This window comes from Megachile rotundata, chromosome 6 (assembly GCF_050947335.1).
Source record: "Megachile rotundata isolate GNS110a chromosome 6, iyMegRotu1, whole genome shotgun sequence".
Lineage (NCBI taxonomy): Eukaryota > Metazoa > Arthropoda > Insecta > Hymenoptera > Megachilidae > Megachile > Megachile rotundata.
The window spans coordinates 9,750,517-9,778,093 of NC_134988.1; the positions used below are offsets into that span (position 1 = coordinate 9,750,517).

General features: G+C 34.3%; 3 protein-coding genes and 1 long non-coding RNA gene across 16 annotated transcripts; 1 reads left to right on the forward strand and 3 right to left on the reverse strand.

Annotated features, from left to right (window-relative positions):
• Positions 1-3,675: 3,675 nt before the first annotated feature.
• Pi3K68D (phosphatidylinositol-4-phosphate 3-kinase catalytic subunit Pi3K68D) lies at positions 3,676-12,939 on the reverse strand. Of its 2 annotated transcripts, XM_076532903.1 has the most exons (19): positions 12,838-12,939; positions 12,282-12,538; positions 12,000-12,209; positions 11,688-11,922; positions 9,884-11,378; positions 9,617-9,818; positions 9,375-9,548; positions 9,049-9,309; positions 8,800-8,988; positions 8,510-8,735; positions 8,285-8,431; positions 7,976-8,224; positions 7,474-7,910; positions 7,248-7,404; positions 6,569-6,804; positions 6,299-6,499; positions 5,607-5,803; positions 5,268-5,515; positions 3,676-5,198 (listed from the first exon to the last, which is right to left on the reverse strand). In XM_076532903.1, exons 1-19 carry the CDS (start codon positions 12,916-12,918, stop codon positions 5,025-5,027), a joined length of 5,376 nt encoding a protein of 1,791 aa, XP_076389018.1. In that variant the 5' UTR covers positions 12,919-12,939; the 3' UTR covers positions 3,676-5,024. The 2 variants fall into 2 exon arrangements, with proteins under 2 accessions (XP_076389018.1, XP_076389019.1); XM_076532904.1 differs by lacking the exons at positions 3,676-5,198; positions 5,268-5,515; positions 5,607-5,803; positions 6,299-6,499; positions 6,569-6,804 and adding an exon at positions 7,056-7,181.
• Positions 5,803-17,829, forward strand: LOC143264676 (uncharacterized). Of its 12 annotated transcripts, none has more exons than XR_013038555.1 (8): positions 5,803-6,006; positions 6,063-7,928; positions 8,030-8,103; positions 8,822-8,938; positions 9,108-9,321; positions 9,463-9,557; positions 9,666-13,251; positions 15,679-17,829. It is a non-coding gene; the product is annotated as an uncharacterized LOC143264676 (long non-coding RNA). The 12 variants fall into 12 exon arrangements; XR_013038561.1 differs by lacking the exon at positions 15,679-17,829 and having other exon boundaries at positions 6,063-7,716; positions 7,799-7,928; positions 9,666-13,654; XR_013038551.1 differs by lacking the exon at positions 15,679-17,829 and having other exon boundaries at positions 6,063-7,947; positions 9,666-13,654.
• LOC100880037 (putative cytochrome P450 6a13) lies at positions 13,540-17,022 on the reverse strand. The gene is made up of 5 exons (XM_003703152.3): positions 16,675-17,022; positions 16,042-16,609; positions 15,155-15,376; positions 14,341-14,592; positions 13,540-14,031 (listed from the first exon to the last, which is right to left on the reverse strand). The coding sequence occupies exons 1-5, from the start codon at positions 17,020-17,022 to the stop codon at positions 13,868-13,870; spliced, it is 1,554 nt and encodes a 517-aa protein (XP_003703200.1). The 3' UTR covers positions 13,540-13,867.
• Positions 17,830-21,142: 3,313 nt separating the features above from the next.
• LOC100880148 (uncharacterized) lies at positions 21,143-24,529 on the reverse strand. Its single transcript, XM_012284972.2, has 4 exons — positions 24,242-24,529; positions 21,548-24,178; positions 21,344-21,472; positions 21,143-21,279 (listed from the first exon to the last, which is right to left on the reverse strand). Exons 1-4 carry the CDS (start codon positions 24,411-24,413, stop codon positions 21,227-21,229), a joined length of 2,985 nt encoding a protein of 994 aa, XP_012140362.2. The 5' UTR covers positions 24,414-24,529; the 3' UTR covers positions 21,143-21,226.
• Between the last annotated feature and the right edge of the window lie 3,048 nt (positions 24,530-27,577).

Sequence of the window (27,577 nt, forward strand, 5' to 3'; positions counted from 1 at the left end):
ATTGAAAAATTAATTACCTAGCTGAAATTAAAATTATCCTAAAAATTCAAAGTCACCAAAAATAAAAATCTCAGAACAAAATTTGCAACTTAAAAAATTAATTACCTAGCTGAAATTAAAATTATCCTAAAAATTCAAAGTCACCAAAAATAAAAATCTCAGAAGAAAATTTGCAAATTGAAAAGCTAATTACCTAGCTAAAATTAAAATTATCCTAAGAATTCAAAGTCACAAGAAATAAAAATCTCAGAACAAAATTTGCAAATTGAAAAATTAATTACCAAGCTAAAATTAATGTATTTCATTGCTATTACTGGCCTAAATAACTCGATTGCCCCAATCGAACATAAAATTTCTACAGATGAAAGCAAACAGCAATGATATTTAACGAGCCGATTTTCATCGAAGGTAAAAAAAGCGATGTCTCATCGAAACGAGTAGCCATAACGATTAAATCCAGTCTCAACGATTTGCTTGCAATTCCACGGCTGGAAAGTTTTCCAGTGACTCTTGGTCGAATGGGTCTCGTTGGATTGTACATAAATACTAGCACAAAAACGTGTAATGCCGTTTATGTGAGTGGCTAGAACGTGTAACCGATGCCAGCAAATTCGCACAGAGACAAATAAAGCAGGAGGAGGAGACGATGCTGCGAAGGTGGCGAACGAGTCCCGTGGGAGCCCTCAACTTAACTACCAGATCGATGTCCGACCCCAGCCCCTCATCCACTGGAATCAACCCCAGCTTACACGCAACCGAGATCTCACTGACACCCTCCCTTCTTCGCGAAGTGTTGATCGGAGAACGACTTGGCGAATTTAATGCGCGACAACGCGTTAGAGGAGCTTGACGAAATATGCAAATGTGGTTTTTTTAATTTTATGATTTATTAAAGTATTTTGGAGAGGGTGAGGTAGAGTATAGAGTGGAGGTAGACTCCATCTTTAATGTATGACGATAGAGGATTGACAATAGAGGATTGTCAGATATTGGGGGGTGGAGTTAGTATTTTGGGGTGTGGAGTACAGAGGTGAGTTTCGTGATTAGAATGTTTGGGGGTTTGAGGAGAATGTATTATTTGGAGATTTGATGGAGTTGCTAAAGAAATTGAGGGGTTTGGAATTTGAGAATTGAGGAGTTGGGGATTTAGGAATTGGGGGATTTGGAAATTAGGAGATTTGAAAATTGGGGAAGTGGGAATTGGGAGATTTAGAGATTGAGGGATTTGGAAATTGGGAGATTTGGAAATTGGGAAATTGAGAATTGGGAGATTTAGAAATTAGGGGATTTGGAAATTGGAAGCTTTAGAAATTGGGAGATTTAGAAATTAGGGGATTTAGAAATTAGAAGATTTGGAAGTTGGAAAATTAGGAATTGGGAAATTTAGAAACTGAGGGATTTGGAAATTGGGAGATTTGGAATTGGGAAATTTAAAATTAGAAAACTTGGAATTGGGCGATTTGGAATTAGGAGATTTAGAATTGGAAAATTTGGAATTGGAAAATTTGGAATTGGAAAATTTGGAATTGGAAAATTTGGAATTGGGAAATTTAGAAATTGGAAGATTTGGAATTGGGAGATTTAGAATTGGAAAATTTGGAATTGGGAAATTTAGAAATTGGAAAATTTGGAATTGGGAAATTTAGAAATTGGAAGATTTAGAAATTGGGAAATTTGGAATTCGGAAAATTTGGAATTAGAAAACTTGAAATTGGATGATTTGGAATTTTTTAATTTTTAAACTGGAAGATTTGATATTTTAAAATTTTGGAACTGGGAAATTTAGGATTTTGAAATTTTGGAACTAGGAAATTTGGAATTATAGAATTTTAGAACTGAGAAATCTGATATTTGAGAATTAAAAAATGGAGTACTTGGAGAAATTGAAGAATTTAGAATTTAAGAATTGTGGAGTTGGGAATTTGAGAATTTGTAACATTGCAAATTGAGAATGTAGAAATTTTTTAATTTGAGAATTTAGGAATATAGCAATTTGTAAAACTTAATTTATAAATTTAGGGATTTGAGAATTTATAGATTTAGAAATATAGCAATTAAGAAATTGGAGGATTCAAGAATTTAAAGATTGAGCAATTTAGAAATTTAGAAATTTAGGGTTTGAATATTTGGAAAGAAATCGAAGAATACAGAATTAATGGAACTTGAAAATATATCAATTTAAAGCTTGAGCAATTTAGAAATTTAGGGTTTGAAAATTTGGAAAGAAGTTAAAAACTATGGAATCTATAAAACTTGAAAATACATCAATTTAAGGATTTGTTGATTTGAAAATGGTTGTAGAAATATAAGTACTTACAAATTTCCAAATTTAAGAATTCAATAATTTTACAATATAGAGATTTGAAGATTTAGAAATGCACCAATTAAAATATTTCCAATTCTGAACATTTGACGATTAAGTTATCAAAAATTAAGAACGTGAAGTTTTGTTAAAAACTGAATTAAATCATAATTTTCTTATAAACATTCAAACTCTAAATTCTAGAAATTCTATAAAAGTAATATCATAATTAATTCTATAAAATTAATATCAAATTAACATATATAATAATATATCACATAACTTACCTACACTAAAAACTTCACCCATTTTATCCGTTCATATTGTACAAAATTTTTAAACACATAACTACTTCGCACAATCCTTCAATCAAAGCTAAATAACAACATGAATACATCTTTTATATATACCAAGATATATTTTTGCTATTTATTTTATCATCATACTGTAAGTATCACATTACAGTTACCTTACAACGATAAACAATAATCATTTCCTCATAATCAAAACCGCCTATCGTTTCCAAGTGTCAAGACTATCGAAAGCGGTCTGTTCACAAGACTCAGATGACGTGATAATACTAATTCGATGACCGTCGGTAGATTACCGTAACAGAAAGGAAAACTAAACACTCGAATCGATTTCCACGATAACGACATACATAACTACCATTCTGTAAATGATCCCGCTATCGTTTATTTCTGTTTCAAAGTAGCCACCTCCTCGGAAACCAATGATTTACAATTCCAGGAAGTAGCTGAAAATTTCTGTACCCTCAGTAAATTTCACAAAGACGTTAAAAAGTAGCTTCTTCCTCTTTGAATGTGCAAAGCAACCGCGTAGCATGAAAGGTGGAAATCAGGATCAGGGAAGAAGATAAAGGATGCAGCAGAATGGTGAAAGAACGTTGTCAGGTCGGCAACCCGTACGTAATTGGACCCCGAGACGTAACAACGTTTCACGTATACCGAGAAATTCCAGGGGATGCGTGGATGTGACGGGGGGCAGGATACCTTTTTGTTCGAGTTGCTCGGTCCAGTCGAAAACACCAAATAGGTACTTTTATGGGGGGCTATAAAAGCCTCTGAATCGAGTATCGATGGTTCCAAAGGGGCTAATCTGCGGATGAAAACTGTAATAAAACGTCCTGCCTGCGTATGTATCTGGAATCCTTTTGCAGTACGCGCCCTTACTTTACGCGCCGGGACTCCAGGTAGCCCGTTCCCGTTCCTCAAAAATGGAAAACTACCGTTTCCGTGTTTCCTCCACGCTGAAAACCGTAGCGGTCACGCACCTTGCTTTTAAGCAAACCTCCATTGCAATAAATATCAAATACATTTAATATTAAACATTTAACAAATATTAAATGCGAATTTGTTAATCAATTGTATTGATAATTTTATTGTTTCACTGTTACAACGTGTCCTTAATAATCGGGCTAAAAGTTATAAAATAAATAACGTATTCGCAAAGATTTTTTGTACAATAGTAACACAGAACATAAAATGCAATGATACAATTTGTGTGATACTTGATCGGATTAAAGAAAGCACTTGTATAAATAAATTACGATTTTGTCTCACAAGAGAAAGCGCATGCAAAAGCAAGGTATAATTATAAAATATTCTAATTAGATCCGTTTCTACATGATTGCAAAGTGCAACGTACACTGGTAAATTAGTCTTGATAACTATAACAAAAATCAAGATTAAAATACACTAGCAACAGGGGACTAGATTAATATTATTCTATATGAGTAAGTAGAAAACTGCGTACGGTAAAAAATGGTAAAAATCGACGCTAAAATCAAATTAAGATCTATGAATCACCCGTCGATAATGTATTAACATGAACCTTTATTTTCGTTATAGTATATTTGCTAAGGAAAATTATGCTAAAATATTCACAATACGATTACGAAAATAATTTGTAAATTCAAAGCATATTTACATAATTTCATTCTTCCTTTTTCATCTAGAAATTAAAAAAATCATTAATATACAGTAATTCACAGAATTCTTTTTTATATAAATCTTACTGTTTTGTATAGAAAGACAGTTCGGTTATTTTAATATACAAGGCATTTTTATGTCATCCTGTAAATTCATATGAAAGTAAAAAATGTTCACTTAACATATTTCTTATTGTAGGCAAGTAACTTGTACCCGAGCTATGTATAAGTAGAAAAGTGTACATATTGTCAAACTCAATTGGCTACAATTATGTAGCGCAGTAAGATTAATTTTATTTACAGTTAATAAAGATTATGATTCGGTAAAAGTAGAATAAATATTTTTATAAAATTTGACTAACAGCATCGCCGTGAACTCAAAATCTGTAGCTGGCAGTAAATATTTATAAAATACAACTTAAATAAAATCTGTAGTCAATTTTACCATCTAAAAATTAAGTAGAACTTGATTTTTAACATTTTAATCGCTACAAAGGTAGAATAATTTTATGAAATATGCCTCTTTGTCTGTTACTTGATTAACATTTCATAAACTTTACGTCACTGATTACCTTAATTTCAGAAGCGTTTTCATTAAACGTATAAGCATGTTTATGTCTCTACAGCGATACGCAGATATCCTCGTTGCACTTACGTGCATAACATTAAAAATACTATCATTAGTATTGTGCGATAACATTGAATGTTTTCAATTCCTTTCAGAATAGACATGAGTATTAATAAATTTTTTATAAAATTACATATACTGTTTCATCGAAGACTACCTAACGAGAACCATTCAATTGTCTCGGTTGTCAAGTCGAAACGTTCAAGGGGCAAACATAACCCTCCAAGAAACTCATTTTCTTGCAGTGTATCATGATTCCATATCGTTGCTTCCAAAGTTCTTTCTTTAATTACCTCCAAAGACATTCTATATTCCAGCTGCAATAAATAAAATATAACATGAATTGCTTGAAATTTATTATTATATATATTAATATTTATTATTACCATTTCCATAAACGAAGGATGACAATTTTTCTTCACAACTTTCGTTTTCCTCTTCGTTTTCTTTGTGGGATCTGGTTTGAGATAGACTTTTACATAAGTATTCGGTTCTTGACTGTTAGCCACCTTTGGTAAACCTCTTGCATGATAGATCATCACATAAAAAGCTCCTCGAGTGTAGTGAAGGGACATTTTAATTTGTCCATTTTGCACATTCTCCCTGACCCTCTTCTCTGCCCACCAATTACCAACTGAATAGAAATAATAACATATAAAATAAAAATAATAACTGAATAAATAATATTTTCATATTTCATACAACCAGGTTTTGAATATTCATACCTTTGACTTTGCGTAAATGAATATCAGCATTTTGCTGATCTCTCAGTAGTGGATGAAAGAATGTGTATACTAAGTCACTCTGAGAAATTTCTGGTGCCATTTTGAATAAGCTTACAAGGAATTTTTCGATATCTGCACGACGTTTATCAGCAACTTGTTTTATATTGGACCTTCCCACGCTTATACCGCTCGGTAAACTACGCAATCAAACATACTTATTAATTATGGAGAAATATTATAAGCGGAACTGAAATTTGAGTCATTACAGATCATGATTTCAAAATTTGCTACGTATCAAAGATTTCGGTGATTAGATAGTACGACGAAAGATAACACGATTCTGACAATGCAGTATTGTCTAATTATAAGCAGCAATAAAACGTGTCTTCAATTTGTTCGAGTAAGTACTTATATTATATACGATAAATATGTAAAAATAATTCTGTATTATTTTAGAAGAAAAATAGAAATGGTTTTCAAGCGGTTTCGTGCTCAAATATCGATACAACAGACGTCGTCTTCTTTATCTTCCAATCCTGAATTTTACCGGAGAATATCGCAAAATGATCCTAACAAGTCACAAAAGAACGATAATTTTAAGAAACAGAACAAGGTGGAGTTTAAGCAACCACCCTCTACGTCCAATTAAGTGCAGTATAATTAAATTAACGTTATAAAAAAATTAATGTTACCTGGCAAGTTTAGCAAGAGGGAAGTGAATGCACAGTTTCTGATAAAATTCGCAAAACTCCTTATACGATCGAAATAAATAAGTGGGATCTGCATGACCCTTTCGCTGTATACGCAAAATATACATGTAATATTTTTCAGGGTCGTATCGTTTCTGATAACCGTGTACTTGCACGCTCGTTAATTGACCCTCTTGCTGCATTCTATAACAATTAAACGAGCATTAATCTCCAACTTTGTCACAATTTCACAAGGCAGATTAACAAACTCACGTGTACGTTCGTGGAATAAACGATAACAATGTTCCGTCACTGTGATCACCCGAAAATCTAAGCTGTGCTAGATTGTGTAAGAAAAAGTTGAACTGTGTGAACCAACTTTTGAGCGAACTTTCTATCATGCGAGCAAACGTCGCGGCTGCTTCGGGATTCGTTTGCTCAGGAAGAAGAGCTTTCTGTACATAACTAACAGCGTCCACCGTTACACCAGGAATACCAGACGAAGTCATCTGCGAATTTGTATAGTTATTCATTTTAGATTTGTTTGCGAATTCCTTAAACTCGATGTTGGCGAGCTTTTGTTGTACAATGTTTAATTCAGTCATTTTTAAAACAAAATCACGTTAACAGATTGTTTATTAATTTCGTTAAATTTCGAACATGTTTACTCTTCTCTTAATTGACTCAGACTGCTGCATTGTTTGATATTACGAGACCTCGAACGATAAACACTAATTAACACATGGTATATAGTTTAGCGTGATAGCGGACCACTTTCAGATAAAGCGCGAGGATAAGTCCTTCCGTTGCGGTATTTTTGTTTTTATATAACGGAACAATGATTTAAATTACGACGTGCTTAAAAATAAAGCAATGTACTGTGCCACTGTAATATTATAAATAAAAAACATTTACATTATTGTATGATAATATCGAATGTGAATAAACGTACCAATCCGAAAAGATGAAGAATAAGGTTTCCATGTTTTCGTACCACGTTAAATGCTTGACAACATAAATCTACGAAATGATGGAATTTGGCCGACGGTTTATCTCCACCGTTTATAACATACGCCATATCAGAAGTTAATACGAACGGCGTTCTATCTCTGCATAAAAATACGGGATGTATAAACATTTTGTATAAGCAACAGATGTTCGAATAAAAGTATTTTTACCTTTTGAAATTTCCAAACATTTGTGCATCACCTAAGAATTTACCGAAGTCGATGTGGAATAGATGACCGGATGTTTTTAACATAATATTGTCATTGTGTCTGTCACAAATCCCTAGGATATAGGTAGCGACGCTATAACCGGCGCAAGAGGCGGTAAAGTTTTCTACTGCCCTTTCGTATTCTAATTCTGAAGGATTGTGCTTTGCTAACCACTCGGCAATCGGTCGATCTTTAAACGAACCGGTCAGACCAAACTCAACCTGTATTTTTCTCAAGGTCTCAGCATCCGTAACCATTTCTATCATTCCACGTTTGTAACCAGTAGGTACACAAGCGAACGTCACCATTTTAAGATCGAGACCCTCTTTTAGCCAGAGCTTATCCATGATGCGAACTATTTGAAGCGTTAACATATCTTGTTGTAAATCATCACCAACCTTCAAAGTTAATTTGATGTAATAATTATGACACACTGTATGACTTATTTATGTGATAAACGTACTTTAAAAATTGCAGGACAAATCACATCATCGCAACTGATAAAATTGATTTTTAGCGGAAGAGTAAACGATGGGAAATACGAACAACCTTGAACATTTATACCGAATACTTGTTTACTGGGTGACAGCGGTAAGCATGTACCATCATCTTCCATTAGCTGACAGTGTATATTTTGTAAACTAATTTTTAGTGCATCCATTCTCAATGAATCTTTCATTTGTTTGATATTTTCTGCGACCTCGTGTAAATTCTGTGGGAACACGATTTACATCATTTATTAGTTAACATAACCTATAAAATAGAAATATACCTTAACAAGTAATTGCTGAGTAAGAAAACTATTTCTTAGTGCATCGCCAATAACAGCTAGTAATGCCCGTAACATCAACTGTAATCTTCTGTGATAACGCGTAGAGCTAATATTTCTATCATCCTCTGGCCCGACTTCAGCAGAGTTCTAAAAATAAATTAAACATGCCTTTAAAATCAACATTATTTATCATAGGTTTTTTAAAGTAGATTAATGATTCGATACCTGAGGACTTTGTCCCGGTAATGCTTGCGTCAGTAGCCAATAAATATGATGAGCTACTCGTGGAGAAAGTAACGCTCGTTCTAATAAGAATCTTGCTAGAGGAGAAGTTTCATATGTCTCGTGCTTTAACGCTTGCAATAACTGTGGTAAATAATCCACAAGTTCGTCATTACTTAACTCTCGAATCCACCCAACCGCTATTTCTCTAACTTTCATATCTGGAAAACTACACAGAACTTATGTTTATTTGAAGCAATTAATAGATTGGACTTACTTAAAACAGTAGTTACCAAGGTAATAATAATTGTAAAGCTTGAACAGGTAATAAAGGACTCCAAACCCTGAGAGATGCATGAAGATCGGGTAAACAAGCCCAGTCCCAACTGTGTGCAGCCAGAAGTACCTTGGGCAGAGCTTCAGGTTTATCATGTAAGTAATGACGCTTTTCCCATAAAATTTCCCTCTCTTCAATAAGTGGTCTGACAATGAAAAAATAAACATTAACATGATATTAAAAATATAATTTAGTTTAAAGGTACCTTGTGAAAGTAGTTTGTTGTGTAATGTCTATTAATATTTCTTGCGTATTCTGATCTAGTGAACTGAAGTCCAACGATTCCACATCATAATCTCGTAATTCTGAAGGGAACAATACTTTCCCTCCATAATCAGGTAATTCTATCCCAATTGTGGGATGTGTATCACCGTGGGGATGAATTCCAGATGCAGGAGCAGGACCTAACCTTTTATCAGCAACCGCTGGCCAAAGAGATAAGAAGAAGCTTCCTTGACTCATCACCCTGTAAAAAATAGTAGGTATATTTAAAAAATGATCTTTTTCTTTTCTAATCAAATGTAAACGTACCCTTCAAAATCGAAGAACTGTATAGCTCCCCAACCTAATTCTTCTTTTTGCATAGTATTTTCTGTCGACGAATTTGATTCATGTTCAGTAGGTTGTACAGTGCGACCATATAGAACTAACACTAGCCTCGCTTCTCTTGGGACTTGACATACACTTATGCCACGAAACTCCAGCCTGAAAATTGTAATATAAATTGAAAAATTGAAGTGCAATTTCTGTATAATAAATATTATAATAATTACCAAGCATTAAACAAAATTCTTGGATAAAAATTGGAACTGACTGCCATAGGTTCGGATAAAACTGGGTTCCCAACGGGTCTTGTACCGTGGAATATCTGTGCTGCGATTATGTAATCATCGTGTTTCCATGATCCTGGTAATCTATGCACTGCTCCAACGCGAACTAATATAGTGTCTAACACTTCAGATGACACTAACGTGACTGTCATATAAAGAAACATCTCATGTATTTCTATAAAAACTTATTACACAAAATAAAATTATTACCTGTTGGAAAATCTGGTTTACTATTTAACTCAAAGTCAACTCTAAAAGCATGACAATAAGTTTCCACAAGATCTTGAATTGCGCCACGGATTTTGTGACAATGAGATGCAATTACATCCGGAAACTTCGTCCGCAAGGTCACTACAGAATAATCGCCGTCTTCGTGCAAGATTTCAGGCTTTTTGCATTCTATATTTGTCGTGTGAACTTGGGGCAAAAATTGACAACACGCGTTCACGAAATTGTCGACAGCTTCCGTAATTTCAAATGTTTCTATGTTTCCCATTAATGCACAGACAGCTTTTACCGCTTGAACAACACCCCGTGGTTGCAGTTGAGGTAAAAGACTAGAACCATGATTGCTAGTTGCCAATTGTATAGCAGCAGTTTCTACGCGTTCCATTTCTTTCTCTACGGTTTCTAGCAAAATGAGAAGTGTGTCGTACGAAATAGGTTGTACTGGTTCATTTGGAAGGATGTCTTCTAATTTGAGACATTGGTCGCGATTATCGTCTTGCAGTGTTCGCGCTATCGATCGTTTTATTTGTGCTTTAGTTAGAATAGCTAATTCAATGTCTTTTTCTAATTTAATACATTGATGTATGTATTCGTATTGAGCTAAAGTTGTATTCGGTGCGAAATATTCCGCTAATCCCCATACTCTCAAACAATATTTCTCCACGTTTACAGTGTCTTCATCTTCTAAGGAACAAGCGACGTTAAGGATAACATGTTCAACGCTACAATTTACATCGCAAGTAAATGATATGGACGGAGTATTTTCATTAGAATCCGTTAACTGTGGATGTACAACTAATTTTATACTTGTGCCTTCAGGATACAAGCTTTCCATCATTGGGCTGATTATGTGCCCAATATTTGTACTAGGATCATTAAATGGAAATTCACTTCGCACAGATTTCATCAGTTCATGGAAAGCTTTCAAATCACAATCAAGAAGCGATGGTCTAGTCTTTCTAACTGTTATGTTTTCGAATAAGCGTGTTTGTCGTTTCTGTCTCCTGTCTAAAGAAGTTCTCCTTCTTTCAATAGTATTCCAAGCAGATGAGTTTCTAGGAGGTAGTGGTGGCGGTGCAGCTGGAGATACAGCAGGAGATTTAGCAGACTTTTCCACAGCAACATATACCGGATCCGAATTAACACTTTCATTTGTGCTATACATGTAGTCGAATGGATCAAACGGGTCATACACTGATCCACTGACTTGTATCTCATCTTTATTTCCCTGTGCACTCTCGTTAAGATCTTCAGTCTTAACAAGTAACGGATCAAACGCTTCTAATACGCTAACTCGAACATTTGTTTTATCTTCTACTTGATCGAAAGAACTCAGGTCTATAAGATTATTATTTGGCTTCTTTTCTATCACTTTCAATACACTTAGCTGCTCATCGTTCATAGAGAACATAGGTTTTTGTACACCACATACAGAAGGAGTAATACTTGGTCTGTAATTTGTAGGTAATGGAGGTATCTGTAAAAAGAGTAAACTTCATCCTTAAAAAGAGTCATGTGATAAGTTATACGATATTTGATGATTTAAATTGAACTATTAAAAAATATAAATAATATTCCTAAGCTAATATTTGACTTAAAACACATACACAATCCATATACCTGTGTAAGAAAGTAATTTCTAAAATTATTAAAATTCCATGCAAGCTGTAACGAGAGTCATCGTTAAAATTAAAATATAAAATTATTATATCCAAATAAAAAAAAAAAAAAACAGTTATACATTTAATGCTGTAAAATATTCATAAACATTTAATAATATACTTACTTGTGGTGTTGCATCAGGTACAGTACTATTAATACTACTGGATCTCGACATAACAGGACTAATTTTTGGAGTTCCTGGTGTGCATGGTGCAGTGGAAGATCTAGGACCAGGAGAAAGTGATTGATATCTGAAGTCTCGAGAATGATAACCTGCAACACTACTGCTACGTGATACTCTTCCTTGCCTTTTTAATAATGAAGGATGCGTTTCCCATTTTGGTTCCAATAATGGTTTCCTGTTATAAAACATGAATAGTTAATCAATAATAATTTAAACAACCCTTTTATAAGCATCTCTCAACTATGAACTCACGGTGGTGGAGGTGGAGGTGAACAATAATCTGTTAAATCATCTTGCTTCACTGGACTTGTAAAATTAATTAAGTCAACAGACTGATCTTGGCTTGTCGTAGCTGTTGTAGAATTTCTTCTAGATGGAACTGGTGGTGGTGCTAATATCACTGTATTTTTAGATTGATTTGTGTTAAAGGAACCAGGCCTAGGTCTACTTCTACACTGAAATCTACATTTTTTAAATTAAGTTTCACTGATTATTGTGTGAAATCATATATAGCAATAATTGAATATAATTTACTTTTCAGTTTGCGGTGTATTATCTCTTTCTGATGAATTGCTATGTACAATGTTATTTGATGTGTGTACTTCACCTTGTGGAACACAAGATTGTTGAACATTATTGAATTCTGAACGCTGTTTCTGTAATTTAAATTTTTCTAAAGCTAGACTTTCTAAACTCAATGCTTGAGCACGCTCTAAATCCTCTTGGAACTGACGCTCATAATCGATCACCGTTGATTTCTGAGTATTTGTATTTCTACTGTAGTGTGACATCTAAAATTAAATTAGACATTGGTTAGAACTAGCTGGAATGAGGTGCTAACAACAGATATATAGATAAGATACACAATGAGGTAGTATGATAGTAGAGTAATGAATAAGGTCATTTTAACCTATACATAAAATATATATATGAAATTATCAGACTTTATTAATAATAAATTATTAATAAAACAGTTATTATACTATGTTAATATTTAATTTGCAAACATTAACTGGTAAAAGTTGATCATACATTATAAATGAAATGTTGAAAGTTGTAACAGGTGAATTAAAAGATGAACATCAGACACCTTTCGTTTACTTTGATTGTAATCGCAACACGTGTTTTGATAAATCTGGGGGAAGTGTATTGCTTGCATAGACCTTATCATTCAAAGGGCCCGGTTATCAATTTCAAATGACAGAAGTGGTACGCATCTACGTAAACAGATTTACGGCTCACCCTAGCATTATTTTCAGTAAAATGTCTCGCTGTCAGATACTGCAGAAAATCTTCGAACAGAACAAAGATACAGTTGATAAAAGAGCACTGTCACCTAATCAAGGAAATGACATTTTTGATCGTATAATTGGTTGTCGTATTAACGACTTACTATACATACGCAAATATCTACATACAAATCGTTCTATGAACGAAGAGTGCACTGACTTGGAGCTGCTGCCACCAATAGACAATGCACGAGTATATAGAAGAGAGAACAAAAGTATGTATTTACGTATGTATTTACGTACTATGCATGTAACGAAAAATACTATAGTGTATGCGATCTACTATACAGCGTGCAGCTCACAACCGATACAATGATACAATGTAATGATAGACCGACTATAGTGCGGATATGTAATTGAAAGCGATGACGGTATACAGTTAGGTTACATTAACTCTTTTTGGTGCGTCGACTGTTTGAATGATTAATATGTTCATCCTGAATAGCGAACCTTATTTGCTTATTGCTTATTTAATATATGGATGGGATGCGTAATACGTACAGTTATGTGTTTCCTTCGTTTTTATTACATCAATACATTATATACAATGAGATCCTACAAAAATATAAATGCTTCACTTACACGCAAATATTATAATAAACCACTTTCTAAAAACAATTCCTATCAATGCATTGTATTAAAAATTATTTGTTATTGTTCTTGTTGAATGATAGAAGGAAAATAAACAGTTAAAGTTTGATATTGAAGATAATGATTGACTGTATCAGCTCTGATCATATCAAACAATTTTTTTGAAGCTTGATTACTTTGTGAGGTATATTAAGTACACGAAAGACTGAAAGGTTGTCTTTCTACGACATTAAAAGTAGCTTAATACTGTACAATTTTGAGCCAGAATCCTTTCTCGCTCGTTGTTACTAGGCTTCGCCTGCTAAACTTTATTGGTGTGACTGTCTTTTCACAAACCTCTACTCTGTGATTCCTCAGAAATGAAATTATACCAACTTTAATTTGCAATAATGCAAACCGCATTCCTGAAACATGTTCAAGTCTATTAAAATAATGATTTTATAGGATAAGTTACTCAATAATAGTTTTATTATAAAAGATTTTTTTAGAGGAAAGAGCTTATCACCATTTGCTTTTGATCTTGGGAGATTAGGGAGAACCTAGGTGAATTTAAACAATAACCTCTAGTCCTAGTATTGAAAGAATAAGACAAATAAGGCAAGTAGTGGAATACTTCTTCCTTTATGCTTCCTTTTAACTACTCTTAAGATGATTGTACTGTTGTTCTGCAAAGATCTTGAGTTTGTAGCAAGCAGCTTTAATAAAAAGATTACCTATACAATTTCTTGGTCCTTCCCCAAATGGAAGGTATGTGTATGGATGCCTTGTACGTTTATTCTCTTCTGTGAAGCGTTCAGGATCAAACATTGATGGATTGGGATAATAATCTGGATCATGATGAAGTCCATAAATTGGTATGATCACCCTCATACCTGGAGGTAGTTCCACTTTACTACCCGGTATCTGATACTGGTATTCACATCTACGAGATAAGAGTGATGCTGGTGGGTATTTTCGAAGAGTTTCTGAAAATTAAGTATATGTAAAAAAGAGTTATATTCCTAATATGATGATTAATTTTTCTGTCAAGGTCACTTTGGAAATTTAAAAATTTGAAACTTTAGAATTTTTAAAGTTTGCATTTTGGGACTTTAAAATTGCAGAACTTGGAAGTATGGAATGCTGAAATATTTAAATGTTGGTGCTTGTAAGGTTTTTGAATTTTGGGACTTTAAGACTTTAGAACTTTTGGGATCCAGGCTTTTGAGATTTTGATACTTTGAGATCTTTATATTTGGGGAGTTTGAAGTTTTAGGGATTGGAGAATCTAGGACTTCAGAGTCTGGAACTTTGAGATCTTAGGATTTTGAGACTTTGGGATCTTGTGATTTTTAGGACTTTAGGATTTTGGAACTTTGAGACCTTAGGAGTTTATTTTATGACATTGAGAGTTAGAGAACTTGATTCTCTGGTACCATAGGATTTTTTAAAATAATGTACCACATGAAAAATGGGTCTCGGCCCATAAAAATGTAAAAAGCCCTGATGTAAAAAAAAATAATTTACAGGTATTCACTGCACAATTACCTGCAATAACCATGTCAAGGTACTTCATGTCCTGCACAGCATCATAAGTTAACTTTCCTCCCCTGCTGTCGATAGCGTCATGAATATCCCGTCTGGTTTTTTCCTGAATCTCAGCATTCAATGCCAATTCATGAAGGCAGAATGCAATAGTATTGGACGAGGTTTCGTAACCGGCGGCAAAAAATACAAACGCCTGGGCGGCAATACTGTTCTCGTCCAGTTCTATAAACAAATCGATTTTACACGATAAAGCATTTTTCAAAAAACTTCTTTATCGTTCAATCACCCAGCGACTACCTTAGCGATACGCCAGCGATAAACTACTAAACAGAAGAACAAACTGCTTCTCGGTATTAAGTAATCCTGAGTAATCGTTCCACAGAACTTTTAATTACCATTTGCAAACGCTGCTTATGAGAAGTTAATGGACCGCTTCATTAATACCGTTACAGTTTTATTGCGGTTGCGGTAGTTGTATGAATGGATCACTTACTGTCAATTTTATCTTGATTAATTTGTTACAGAACGGTATCGCTTATGACTGAATATGTAGTCGTTCATAGCGTACATTGAATAAGCCACACATGGACCCAAGAGATTTATCAATTACATAACATTATCCCAGTTCGAAATTGATACGGACTTAATGAGTTCAGAAAATTGCCTATATCCTAAACATTCTACTACTCTACTTAAAAAAAATATAATCTGCAGCGGAAACAGGTATCAAGTTCAGTCCACCTTAAGGTGAACAGCATTTAAGGCTTACAATTTATCTTTCAACAGTAATCTGTATAAACGATAAGGGTTTGACCGACATAAATAGAGCAAGTTTATCCTGTTCTACGCTTTCATTTCGTTTTGCACTACCTAGCAAATTAGCGTACCTATCTCTTCAGCCGTATCTGCATCCTCCTCGTTGCCAATCAGCCCGTTACCCGACTCATTTTCCAGCGTGCCTTTATCCTTCAACTCGATCAACAGGTCCATGAAGTCGTGTCTCTTGACCGCCTGCTCCTCCCGCTGCTTCAGCATCTGCGACACGACATTTTTGAAGAACCTCGTCACCTCAGGATCGATCACCTGCACGCCTAGAAGCTTATAAAGTCTCGGCATCGCCGTTCGAAGCATCCTCCATAACGTAGCCTTGTAACTCGGCCTCGAGAGCTTCTTCGCAGCCCTGTGAAACTCGGATTCCTCGTCGGTGAGCGCGTTTATTTGTATGCCGAAGGCGCAGCTACCAATGACGTCTATCGTAAATTTCGCAGCCAGCTCGCGAATCTCAAATGGCCGATCGGAGGACGAATCGATTAATTTTTGAAACTCCTCGCCGCACTCGGCCAGCAGGTAGAACATTCTTTTCAATTTGCCGGACGAGAAGGCTGGGGTCAGCTTGCAACGCAGACTCTTCCATTTCTTCCCTTCCAGATTGAACAAGTGGGCGGACAGCGAATCCTGATGGACCAACAGATTCACCTCTTAAATTCTAATCAAACTTAATTTACCTAACTTCTTTTTACCTGGCCGTTCACTGGTATGCCGCGGTTGGAGAAGCAGGCGAAGTTCTTCACGCAGATGTTCTTGATAAGGTCGGGATCCCTCAGGATCAGAATGGGAGACTTCACGCGGAAGGTTCCGAAGTACCTCTCGTCCTTGAACCAGTCGTACATCTCCTTGATACCCTCGGGTAGAGACTTCCGGAAAAGCAACAGCGAGGCGTAGTTCCCGAAGAGCACGATGGGCTTCCTGAAGGGTACGCCTCGGATCTCCCAGAAGTTGAAGGTGGAAGTAAGGAAGCAGTACAAAAGGCTGAGGAACAGCCCCAGTAACAGGAACTGCTCCAGAAATTCTCTGATCACGTTCCACATCTCGAACGTGAAATTTGTCAACACTTTTTGAATAATTTTCTTCCCTTCAGTTCGCTTCTCTCATTTTTAACGGTCTCTTTTTATGTAGGCTCGCGACGGCCGTGCACCGGATATCGACTCAACGTTTATCGCGAGGTTTGTTAATTCTAAAACAAAGGCTACACTCTTCAGAACCACGTCTTACGTTACACAACCGGTCGTTTCTTGGAGCTGTTTACAGACGCAGAAGTGCAATTGTCGGTAAGAGCGTGTGACTCATCAGGCCTCGCGAGAGAAATGTCAGGCAAGGTACACGTGCACTGTTCGCGCGCAGGCAGCGACGTTTCGAATTTCGATTAAAACATTCGATCAATGACGTCCGTTTTCCAAAATCACTCGACCGATAAAGAGACCCCGGTCACGCTTTCGTTCGCAATCGTCGAACCGTGATAACAATACACCGCCTTTCGAGAAAGCACTCTTGATTCACGGAGCGAGAAATCAGACTTCCGGCATGTTATCGGGAAAGATCCCTTTGCAAACAAGAGGCTTCTTTCGTAAAAAAAAGACACGTTACATCGATTTGGCAGCTGTAGTTGGCTCATCCGGTGCATCAAAGGACCGCCGCCCACGCAGACACTGAGCCGTCTGAGAGACGTGGAAAATACGAGTATGCAGAGCGTGGTTGACACGCTTCGAATCGACTGCACGCGTTTGGGGACAAGAAGAAAAGATAGGAAGAGGAAGAGCGAAAGAAAGGAAGGGGAAAAGGGATCCACGCAACGCGTATCGTTCTCGCCGAAAGGCTGACCTCCCACTGACTGGAAATCATGAACGTACGCACGCACGCATTTATAAGGGACCTTGCGCCATTGCTGCGACCGGAGTTCGTGCCAGAAGTCGTGCACTAAGCTTGTTTATCAGCTATCCCTCTCCCAGCAATTAGACGGGCCATGAGGCCACTCGAAACAGAGAAAGTTTCGACTTGTTTACACATTAGATAATATTTAAAACAGTATGTACTGACGAGAGTGCTCGCATCTTTTAACTCTCCGTTAGGTCGTAAAGCAGTCATGAATTATTCAATTCTTTTGACTATGTTACTAATTTAAAACCGAAGAATGCAGTACTGTGAAGACGTACTAGAAAACGATAAGTAACTGAATAAAAAAAATAGAAGATGAATTGAACGCGTGGGAAATCGTTTTATGAAGCAAGACGCGGATAATGCAAGGTTAAACGCGAATAACTTGAGTTGAGCCTCTTTTTAGCAGCTGGAGAAATTAATTTCCTGCAGCTGCTATTTTTAGAGAATTCTTGTAGGTGAAAATATAAGAGTTTTAAAGTTTTATTATAGCTTAGAGCAATTTTATGACTCACTGCACCGAGGGTACATCTGAGTGCTGATAAGATGTGAACCTTGAACCGTGATAGATTTTAAAAGGTGTAATTATAAGCCTGGATTTGGATCAGTTGAGCATTGTTCCAATGACAATAAGCAATGAATAATTTATAGTTAATGAATAATTCAGTATTCTTAATTATTTATTATTCATTTTTTTTTGTTTGTCATTATACAATATTTCACTTTTGTCTGTGAGTGTTCAATTAGAGTTATAGTATTGTAGTTGCGTCTCTTATTGTAGTAAAGGAATAATCGATAGCCTTTGAGCTGCTACGTAACTTTTCCTTTGGTGTTGCTCCTAATAAGATAAATTATTAGCAGCAATTTAGGTTGCAGTTATGTTGCAATAGATTCACTCGTAAACAAGTTACTGTATCGGCATTCGTTTTATAGCAGGCTGCGGTTAGACCTTTTACGGCCTTATTGTCAGACACAGAACCCCGTAATATTTTTAAATTTGATACTTTGGTTTGAGAATCTAAAAGTTTAGTAATTTAGAAATTTGAGAATTTTTTAAGTTTCGTTTGAAACATTTAATAATTTAGAAATTTGTACATCTTGCTATTTGAAAAATAAAAAATGTTGAATTTGAAAATTTGTAGATCTTGCTATTTGAAAAACAAAAAATGTTGAATTTGAAAATTTGTAGATCTTGCTATTTAAAAAATAAAAAATATTGAATTTGAAAATTTGTAAACCTTGCTATTAAAAAAATAAAAAATATTAAATTTGAAAATTTAAGAATTTAAGAATGTAAAAATTTAGAGATTCAATATAGCATGCTTGAAGTATATTCAAACGTGTATAATTTTTTGGTTGGAAACCATGCAAGGAATTCCAGAACGTGATATTACGTTATATGCATAGATAACACGGTTTACTTCCCGCCATGAATGCATGTCTGTCGGCAATCCATTGCAAATGAAAATAGATCTAACTTTTACTACCAGCTTGATTTCTCCCTCCTATACTTTCAAATGAAAACAGATGGTGAAGCTTGGGGAACCGATTCCACTATTTCTTGCTTGCTTTTCTTTACCTTGTACCTTCCTTGTGATATACGAAACCAGGTTCTCAGAAAAATATAAGCAAAGCGGACTAAAACTTGTTAGAGCAATCAGTAACGCTCTTAGTGTTATGCAAATGGGGTACTTGTTATGGGCCCTGGATTTAAGGATGCTCTTTTATTACTGTTTCAAGTATTCGACTTTGGAAATTTAGAAATTTTTAAATTATTAAGTTTGGAAATTTTTTAATGGAGAAATTGTCGAATTCTAATGTTAGCAAATTTCTAAACTCTCAAATTCTAATATTAGCAAGTTTCTAAATTCTCAAATTTTCAAAGTTTAAAAATTCCAAATTCTCAAATTTTAAAATTTTAAGATTTGAAAATTCTAAATTTTAAAACACCCAAATACTGAAATTTTCTAAATTTTCAAGTTTTCAAATTTTCAAATTTTCAAATTTTCAAATTTTCAAATTTTCAAATTCTCAAAGTTTCAAATTTTCAAATATTCAAATTTTCAAAGTTTCAAAATTCCTAATTTCCAAATTTTAAAACCCCCAAATTCCAAATTTCCAAATTTTAGAACCCCCAAATACCAACTTTTCAAATTTTAAAACCCCCAAATTCCAAAACTTTCAAATTCTCAAATTTCAAAATTTCAAAATTCCAAATTCTAAAATTCCCAAACACTCAAACTCTAAATTTCTAAATTTCCAAATTCTCACATCTCCAATTTTTGAAAGTCTAAATCTTGCATTTCCAAATTTCCAAATTCCTAAATTCTTACATCTCCATTTCCAAACCTCCCAAATTCCTAAATTTCTAAAGTTGAAAATTTAAATTGTACAAATTTTACAAATTATAAACCAAACAAATTAACAAAACTTCTATAATAAAATAGAAAATGTCAATTTCTGCCTAGGGTTTAAAAAACACTAGTGACGAGACTGAACACAACAAGTGCATCCTTCGTTTCCATAATTTGCATTATCTGCTAAAAAATAAGCATATTTTTACGTTTAGTGAATTGCACTGTATTTAACAGAAAAATTTGCATTATTTTCGTTGGTTCGTTATACGAATTGCAGATATCTACTGCGTATTAATATCATTATGATATTTAAGTATGCAAGACGTAATGTGTGAACAGATAAAGTCAATATTATTGAGAATTAAATATTCGAGTATATTTTTGAATTTGCAGTATTTGCTGTAGTAAGTAATGGAAGACAACATTTTTATTTGCTTTCGTCTTCCAAAATTATTGCTAGATTATAATAAAACTGTTCTTTCCATTATATCAGTCTTTTAACTTTGTCTTTTTAATTAAAAAGCAATAGCTGTTTCATTTATATAGTACTAATACAAAATACAAAATAGTTATAAAGTAATTAATAAAAATAAATAATAATTTAAAATAATTAATAAAATGAATAATATAACTAAATAATAATTTAATAAATTGAGAATATTATAGTCTTCTTATTATATTTTTGAAGCTTAGAAAGGGCGCGATTTTTAAAATAATATTATTGGCACCACCTTGCAGTAAACGATGAAAGAAGATAAAAACTGCGTTGGTAACCATTACCATTTTTATGTCAAATCCTACTATATCAATTTTGTATTAAATTTTAAGATATCTTCTTTATCGACGACGACGTATTTGGAATTCAGAATAAATAAAATTTGTGTCAACCCTGCTGATGTCTTTAATATAAAAAAAACAATTGTAAAGAATTCATTTAATAAATATTATATACAAACTTTATACTGTTTTTATAACTAAAAGTTTAAGGTAAAAGTTTTTAAATTTAAATTCGTGATTCTGACTTTCTACTTCGAGATCTTCTAACTCGATCTGGAACTGAAATGCAAATTATTATTAATTATATAATAAAAAAGAAGATTAAATGAGTAAAAATTATTACGTTTATCTGGTGTTTCCCACGATATAAGATCTGCGTTCTGTTTTTCACTAGACTTTGCTTTGCTTCGTCTAATATGAGGAGTCATCGGTAATGCCGACTTGCTTGGAACACTACCACTAGCATCACTCTCTATAACAAGACATGTGAATAGAAATATTGTAACTAAAAATAAAATATTACCAGTTTAATAAAAATTGCTTGTACCAGAAAATTTAACACTTCGGCGAGATTTCCGTTTTTCGCTGGTTTCATTTAAAGATACTTTATTTAAAGATTTCTCCAAATCCTCCTCGTCTTTACTTGCAGTACTAATTTTAACAGTAGTTCTTCTTCTCGTGTTCATCACAGGAGTTTTATTTTCTTTCTGCTCGGATTCTTGTTGAATACCAGATAGTTTTTTTAATGATCTTCTAGACTTAGGTGTATCTACTGCAGTAATAACCCTATTCCTTAAAACTTTTATGCTTTCATTATGCATATTTATTTCTTTCTCATCGTGTATAGTAACATCTTCCTGTACATGTGAAATTGTATCATCTACAACTTTATCTATAGTAACATTCAACATAATATTTTCAGCTGACAATGTGTCACTATTATCAATATTTATATCACTTTTGTCCAATTTTATGTCACTTGTATCCAATTTCATGTCACTTTTATCCAATTTTATGTCATTTTTATCCAATGTTACATTAATTTCATCTAACTTCGTGTCATCTTCGTCTATAGCATTTTGTCTTACTAAACGTTTTCTTGGGGATGATATAATACCATTTGAGTGCTTTAATGGAGTATTATCTGTTATTTTTATTAGCACAGAATTGCGTAGAGTAACATCATCAGATGCTTCAGAACTGTCATCATCAAAATTAAGTTTCTTTTCCGCATTGACTACTACATCATCTGCATTATCAAAGTTAAAGCTATCTATCCTGGCCAATGCTGCACCTAAATCCATTTTAATTTGAGTTTCTTCGTCAACTGGTTCTTCATTCAAGACTATGTTGTGATCATTAAAATTAACTTTACTTGTTGATTTTGCAGAAGCAATTCTGCTTAAATTTGGTGTTTTCAAAATACTTTTTCTTGGTTTTTGATCAGAATTAATGTAAGATATTGTACTATCCAACTGAACATCTGGTGTTTTTCCTAGTTGACTTACTTTCATCATTGTCAATGGAGTTGTGATATACTTTGATACTGTAGGTAATTGTGTCTGTTGCAGGAGACTTAATCTTGTTTTACTCTGTTTAATAGGTGTAGATTTTGTAGATTGGAAAGACATAGTAGATCTTCTTATTTTATCTTTTATACTAGGACTATTTGTATTACTTTGAGAAATAATATTTGAACCCTGGTTATTTAGGGTTTTGGATTTTTCCATATTATCATTATTTTTTACTTGCTGTGTAAGATTCTTTCTCTTTTCTGTCAAAAAGGTTTTAATTGAACTTGGTTTTGTAGTCACTGGTTTTTTTCTTGTAGTGACTTTGCTTTTATTTTTAGGTACAATTTTAGTGGCAGGAGTTTGTTCTTCTACCCAATTTCGAGAACGAAGTTTCTCTAACTTCTCAAATCTAGTATCACAATTTTTTACTTCCATGTACATCATATCCCAAAATCCTTGCAAATCTTTACACGTGACTAACATTTCTCCCTTTCCTGTTTCACAGTCAGCAACTAATCCACGAAATCTTTCAAACTTCTTACTTATCAACAGGTTTGTCTGTCCGATAGCTTGATTAATCTCATACTGTCCATCTTCAGTAGTTGTAACATCCTCTTTGATATCTGTCCATTTTGTGCATAATTCATTTAATCTATCTATTTCTCTATTTAAAAGAAATTGAAAATATTGAGCTGTTCGTTTTTCTTCTTCAACAGATATATTTAAACATTTTTTAATAGTATCCTTTGTAGGAATATCATCATCTCTGGAATGACTAAAACTAAATCCACGTCTTATCTGTTCTTCTTTTCTGGCATTGATTTTCCCACGACTAGAAACTACATATGGCAAAAATACTGGTACATTCTCAGAATCATATGGCGTTGATGCAATTAAATTGTTCTTCGAAGGAGAAAGTGTTTCTATAGTATTATTATATATACTATTATTTTCTTCTATTAAGTTATTGACATTGTCATTATCATGACTATTATCTTTATTAGGACAGGTAAATGTTTCATCATCAGACAATTTTAATAAGACTGGTTCTATAGAACTATCATCTGAATCCTCCCTATCTTTTTCTGATACATTATCCTTTTCATTTTCCTCTTCACTATGCTTTTCATTATCAATATCTTCTACAACAAATTTTGTGGTACTACATCTTCTACTTGTTTCTGGCATACTTGTAGACAATGAAAAGACTTCGCATGCTTTAGAAGGTGACATGCTTTGTATAGCTACTCTGCCAAATAGTGGTATATTTGGTAATCCGGTTGGGGCTTTAAATTTATGATCAACAGGTGCAAAAGACTGCCTTTGCTTTTTCTTATTTTTTTCTTCTTGGTTTAAAGGCTTCACAGTTTTGGTTATTTGGTTTGGTGTTTCTTTCGAAACAGCTTTTCTCATTAACCGTTTCTCAGTTGCTCGTGTAATTCTTTTTGGTACAGCTGCTGCAGTTTGATTGCGTGCTTTTTCATGAGTTGTAATTGATGTTACTGGTTGATCACTGGTTACAGGAGAATATATTTTATGATGGACAACCCCAACTTTGAAAGGTGGCTTTTTCTTAATCTGTTCAATCTTTTTACGTCTCTCGCGTTCTTCTTTCCACCTCTTCAACCTCGTGAGGCGATCTTCACCCACAGTTAATTGCATTTCTAAAAGTAAATTAGTCAAATTATAAACAATGACGATAAATGCCACGAAATTCTTGTACAAACCTGTACTCCCTGATGCATTTGTGGAATTTGTAATATTTCTGTTTACATTGAAAGCTCCGGCTCTCTGTTCTTTACGTAATTCCTCCCGTTTCTCAGCACGAATTAATCGACTTTCTTCCGTATTACCGAAACCAAATCTTCTTCCTTTATATTGCTGCTGAAAGTTCGGCATTTTGTTTCACATGTAAAAAGTTATCACTACGTTAAAAATACTTCGTCCCCTTCGTCCTAGTGGTGCTCGAATTCAACTGAAAACAGTTTGAATTTATTGCACATTTTCTGATGGCGATGTAGAAAAGCAGCGCCACCAATGGCAAAAAAAGAAATCACCAACACTCATGATTTTCATATATTGCATCTATAGAATAATTTATGCAAATTAAACACGTAATATTTCTCATTAAATATAAATATTATCTGAATTAATAATGTTTTATCGTACTTTTTATAACTGTCTGATTTGTCTACGATAGATTTTAGAGTAAAATAGTTGAGTAAGTTGGTACTCATGGAAGAGGAAGTGCGCAATAAGCGCGAGCAAATTCAATTTTGCATTAAAGTCTACGGGGATATGGTTTTTCGGTGATTATTCCTCCGTGGCGTGCGCGGGCGGCGCGAAGGAGGAATATACACGATAATGAATATGCAAAATCGTTAATTATTCACTTTCTGAGCACAGTCTATGCACTTTTATTATAAAAGAATGTTCAGTGATCCTTCAGCTACTTTCTCGTATCATATTTGTTCAGATTTTTAGTGAAATTAATTAGTTATTAACTAATAACCTAAGGCCAGCCACGGTGACGAGCGGTATACATGAGGTCATGTTGAATAATTAATTACACGTTTTGTGGATATATTTTGAGCACTTTTATGATTGAAGAATGGTCAGCAATGCCTTATTTACATGGGTCGATCACAAAAGTTCATAAATAATGTTCGAGTAACGAGTAATTAATTATTTTGTGTCAGCATTCCGATACGTATATGAGCCACCTGTATCAATTCTACTGCGCATGCAAAGTGCAATATTTCGGCACTTTGACGACATAGTATGGTTCCTGAGGCATTTAGAAACAAATTTCTATTAGGGTTTGATGCGTTTTGATGCCTAGTAAAGCCAGTAAATCAATTTTTGTCGAATTCGGTCCAAAACGGTACAGGTGACGCCATCTAGCGGCGAGCGGCGGAACTACGAAAAACTAAAATTTCGATTTTCTCCGAAATTAGGCAATTTTGTGTATTTCTGAGAGTCAGAAATTGTTCTGTGACCTCCCTAGAATCTATATAATGCCACAAGAACCTCCTAGAAGCGCTAGAAAAGGAAATAGAAAAATAGTCCAAAACATGGACTAAAAAATTGGCGTCCATCTAGCGGTGAAAGTTGGAACTACAAAAACATAAAAATGCGATTTTCTCGAAAATGAGCGAACTTTGAGTACTTCTGAGGATCAGAAAGTGTTACGTGATCGCATTATAAGCGAAATAGAGCAATAAAAGTTTCCTGAAAGATTTAATAAAGAAAATAAAAAAAATGTCATTTTATGGAGAAAATTTGTGGCGCCATCTAGCGGCGAAACTGCGAACTAAACTGAAAAAAAGTATGCCCGTTCACGCGTTAATGAAAAATATAAAAAGTAATATTTTGCAACTTTGACGACGTAGTATGCTTCTTTAGACACTTCAAAGCAATTTTTGTCGAATAAGTTATTCATTTTTTGGCCTATCAAACCCAGAAAATCAATTTTTATTTGACCCCTTTACTGCGTGTTCGGACATACGTTTTTTCAGTTTAGTTCAGAGTTTCGCCGCTAGATGGCGCCACAAATTTTCTCCATAAAATGACATTTTTTTTATTTTCTTTATTAAAGCTTTCAGGAAACTTTTATTGCTCTATTTCGCTTATAATGCGATCACATAACACTTTCTGATCCTACGAAGTACTCAAAGTTCGCTCATTTTCGAGAAAATCGCATTTTTATGTTTTTGTAGTTCCAACTTTCACCGCTAGATGGACGCCAATTTTTTAGTCCATGTTTTGAACTACTTTTCTATTTCCTTTTCTAGCGCTTCTAGGAGGTTCTTGTGGCATTATATAGATTCTAGGGAGATCACAGAACAATTTCTGACTCTCAGAAATACACAAAATTGCCTAATTTCGGAGAAAATCGAAATTTTAGTTTTTCGTAGTTCCGCCGCTCGCCGCTAGATGGCGCCACATGTACCGTTTTGGACCGAATTCGACAAAAATTCATTTTCTGGCTTTATTAGGCATCAAAACGCATCAAACCCTAATAGAAATTTGTTTCTAAATACCTCAGGAACCATACTACGTCGTCAAAGTGCCGAAATATTCATTTTTTTAGTTTCCTTATATACGTGTTGTGCATTTTTTAGGTTTAGTTCACCCGTTTCGCCGCTAAATGAATGCTAATTTTTTAGTGCATAAACTGCACTATTTGTAACAATTTGCTACTGCGCATAGGGGTGAAAGTTCAAAATTGACCGTTCATTTCCAAGAGTGTATTTCAGCCCAGAGTGAAATTTTCTCACCCCTTAAACCTGGACGCCTCAAGTTGGTCTCGATATATCCAAAAATATTTTTTGAACGAAGATATATGTATAAAACTGTATATTTATCCGGAAATAGTGTTTTTAAAATGTATGTGTTGAATATCAAGCGGCGGGTGTTTTGCAATATTGCCAATAATGAAAATTCCAAGCGCGAGCAAATTCAATTTTTACATTGCAGACTATGAGGATCAGTTTTTTCGGTGATTATTCCTCCGTGGCAAGTCCGATTTAAAATCTTTTTTCTATGTCCATCTGGATGTACATACGCATGTGTGTGCAAAATTTGATGAGAATTGGTTGAGTGGTGCAAAAGAAAAACGCGGACAAAGAAGTTGCAAAGTCAAGTACCTATAAGAGCTTCGCTTGCCTTCGGCTCGCTCGCTCAATAATACCTTAAAAGACAATATTAGTAATGTACAGAAAATTTATTACAAATACATTATAAGATTTGTAAATCTTCTAGATTTTGATAATTATGGAATTTGATCCAAATATTTTCGTAAAAGAAAATATGGAATAAACGCAATTATAATTTAATTCGTAGCTATTAGCTCGATATCGTTTTCTAAACATTTCTATAAAAATGTTTAGAAAGCGATATCGATTACCAGGTCACACCACGTGGAGGTTGCTACGACAGTAACCCACCCTAACTCCAAATCCCAACCACCCTCCAATTGCAACTACCTCATTTATCGGAAGGATAAATGAGTTCTCACTCTATATACAAGTTCTTTACCACAATCCAGTAAAGAACTTGTA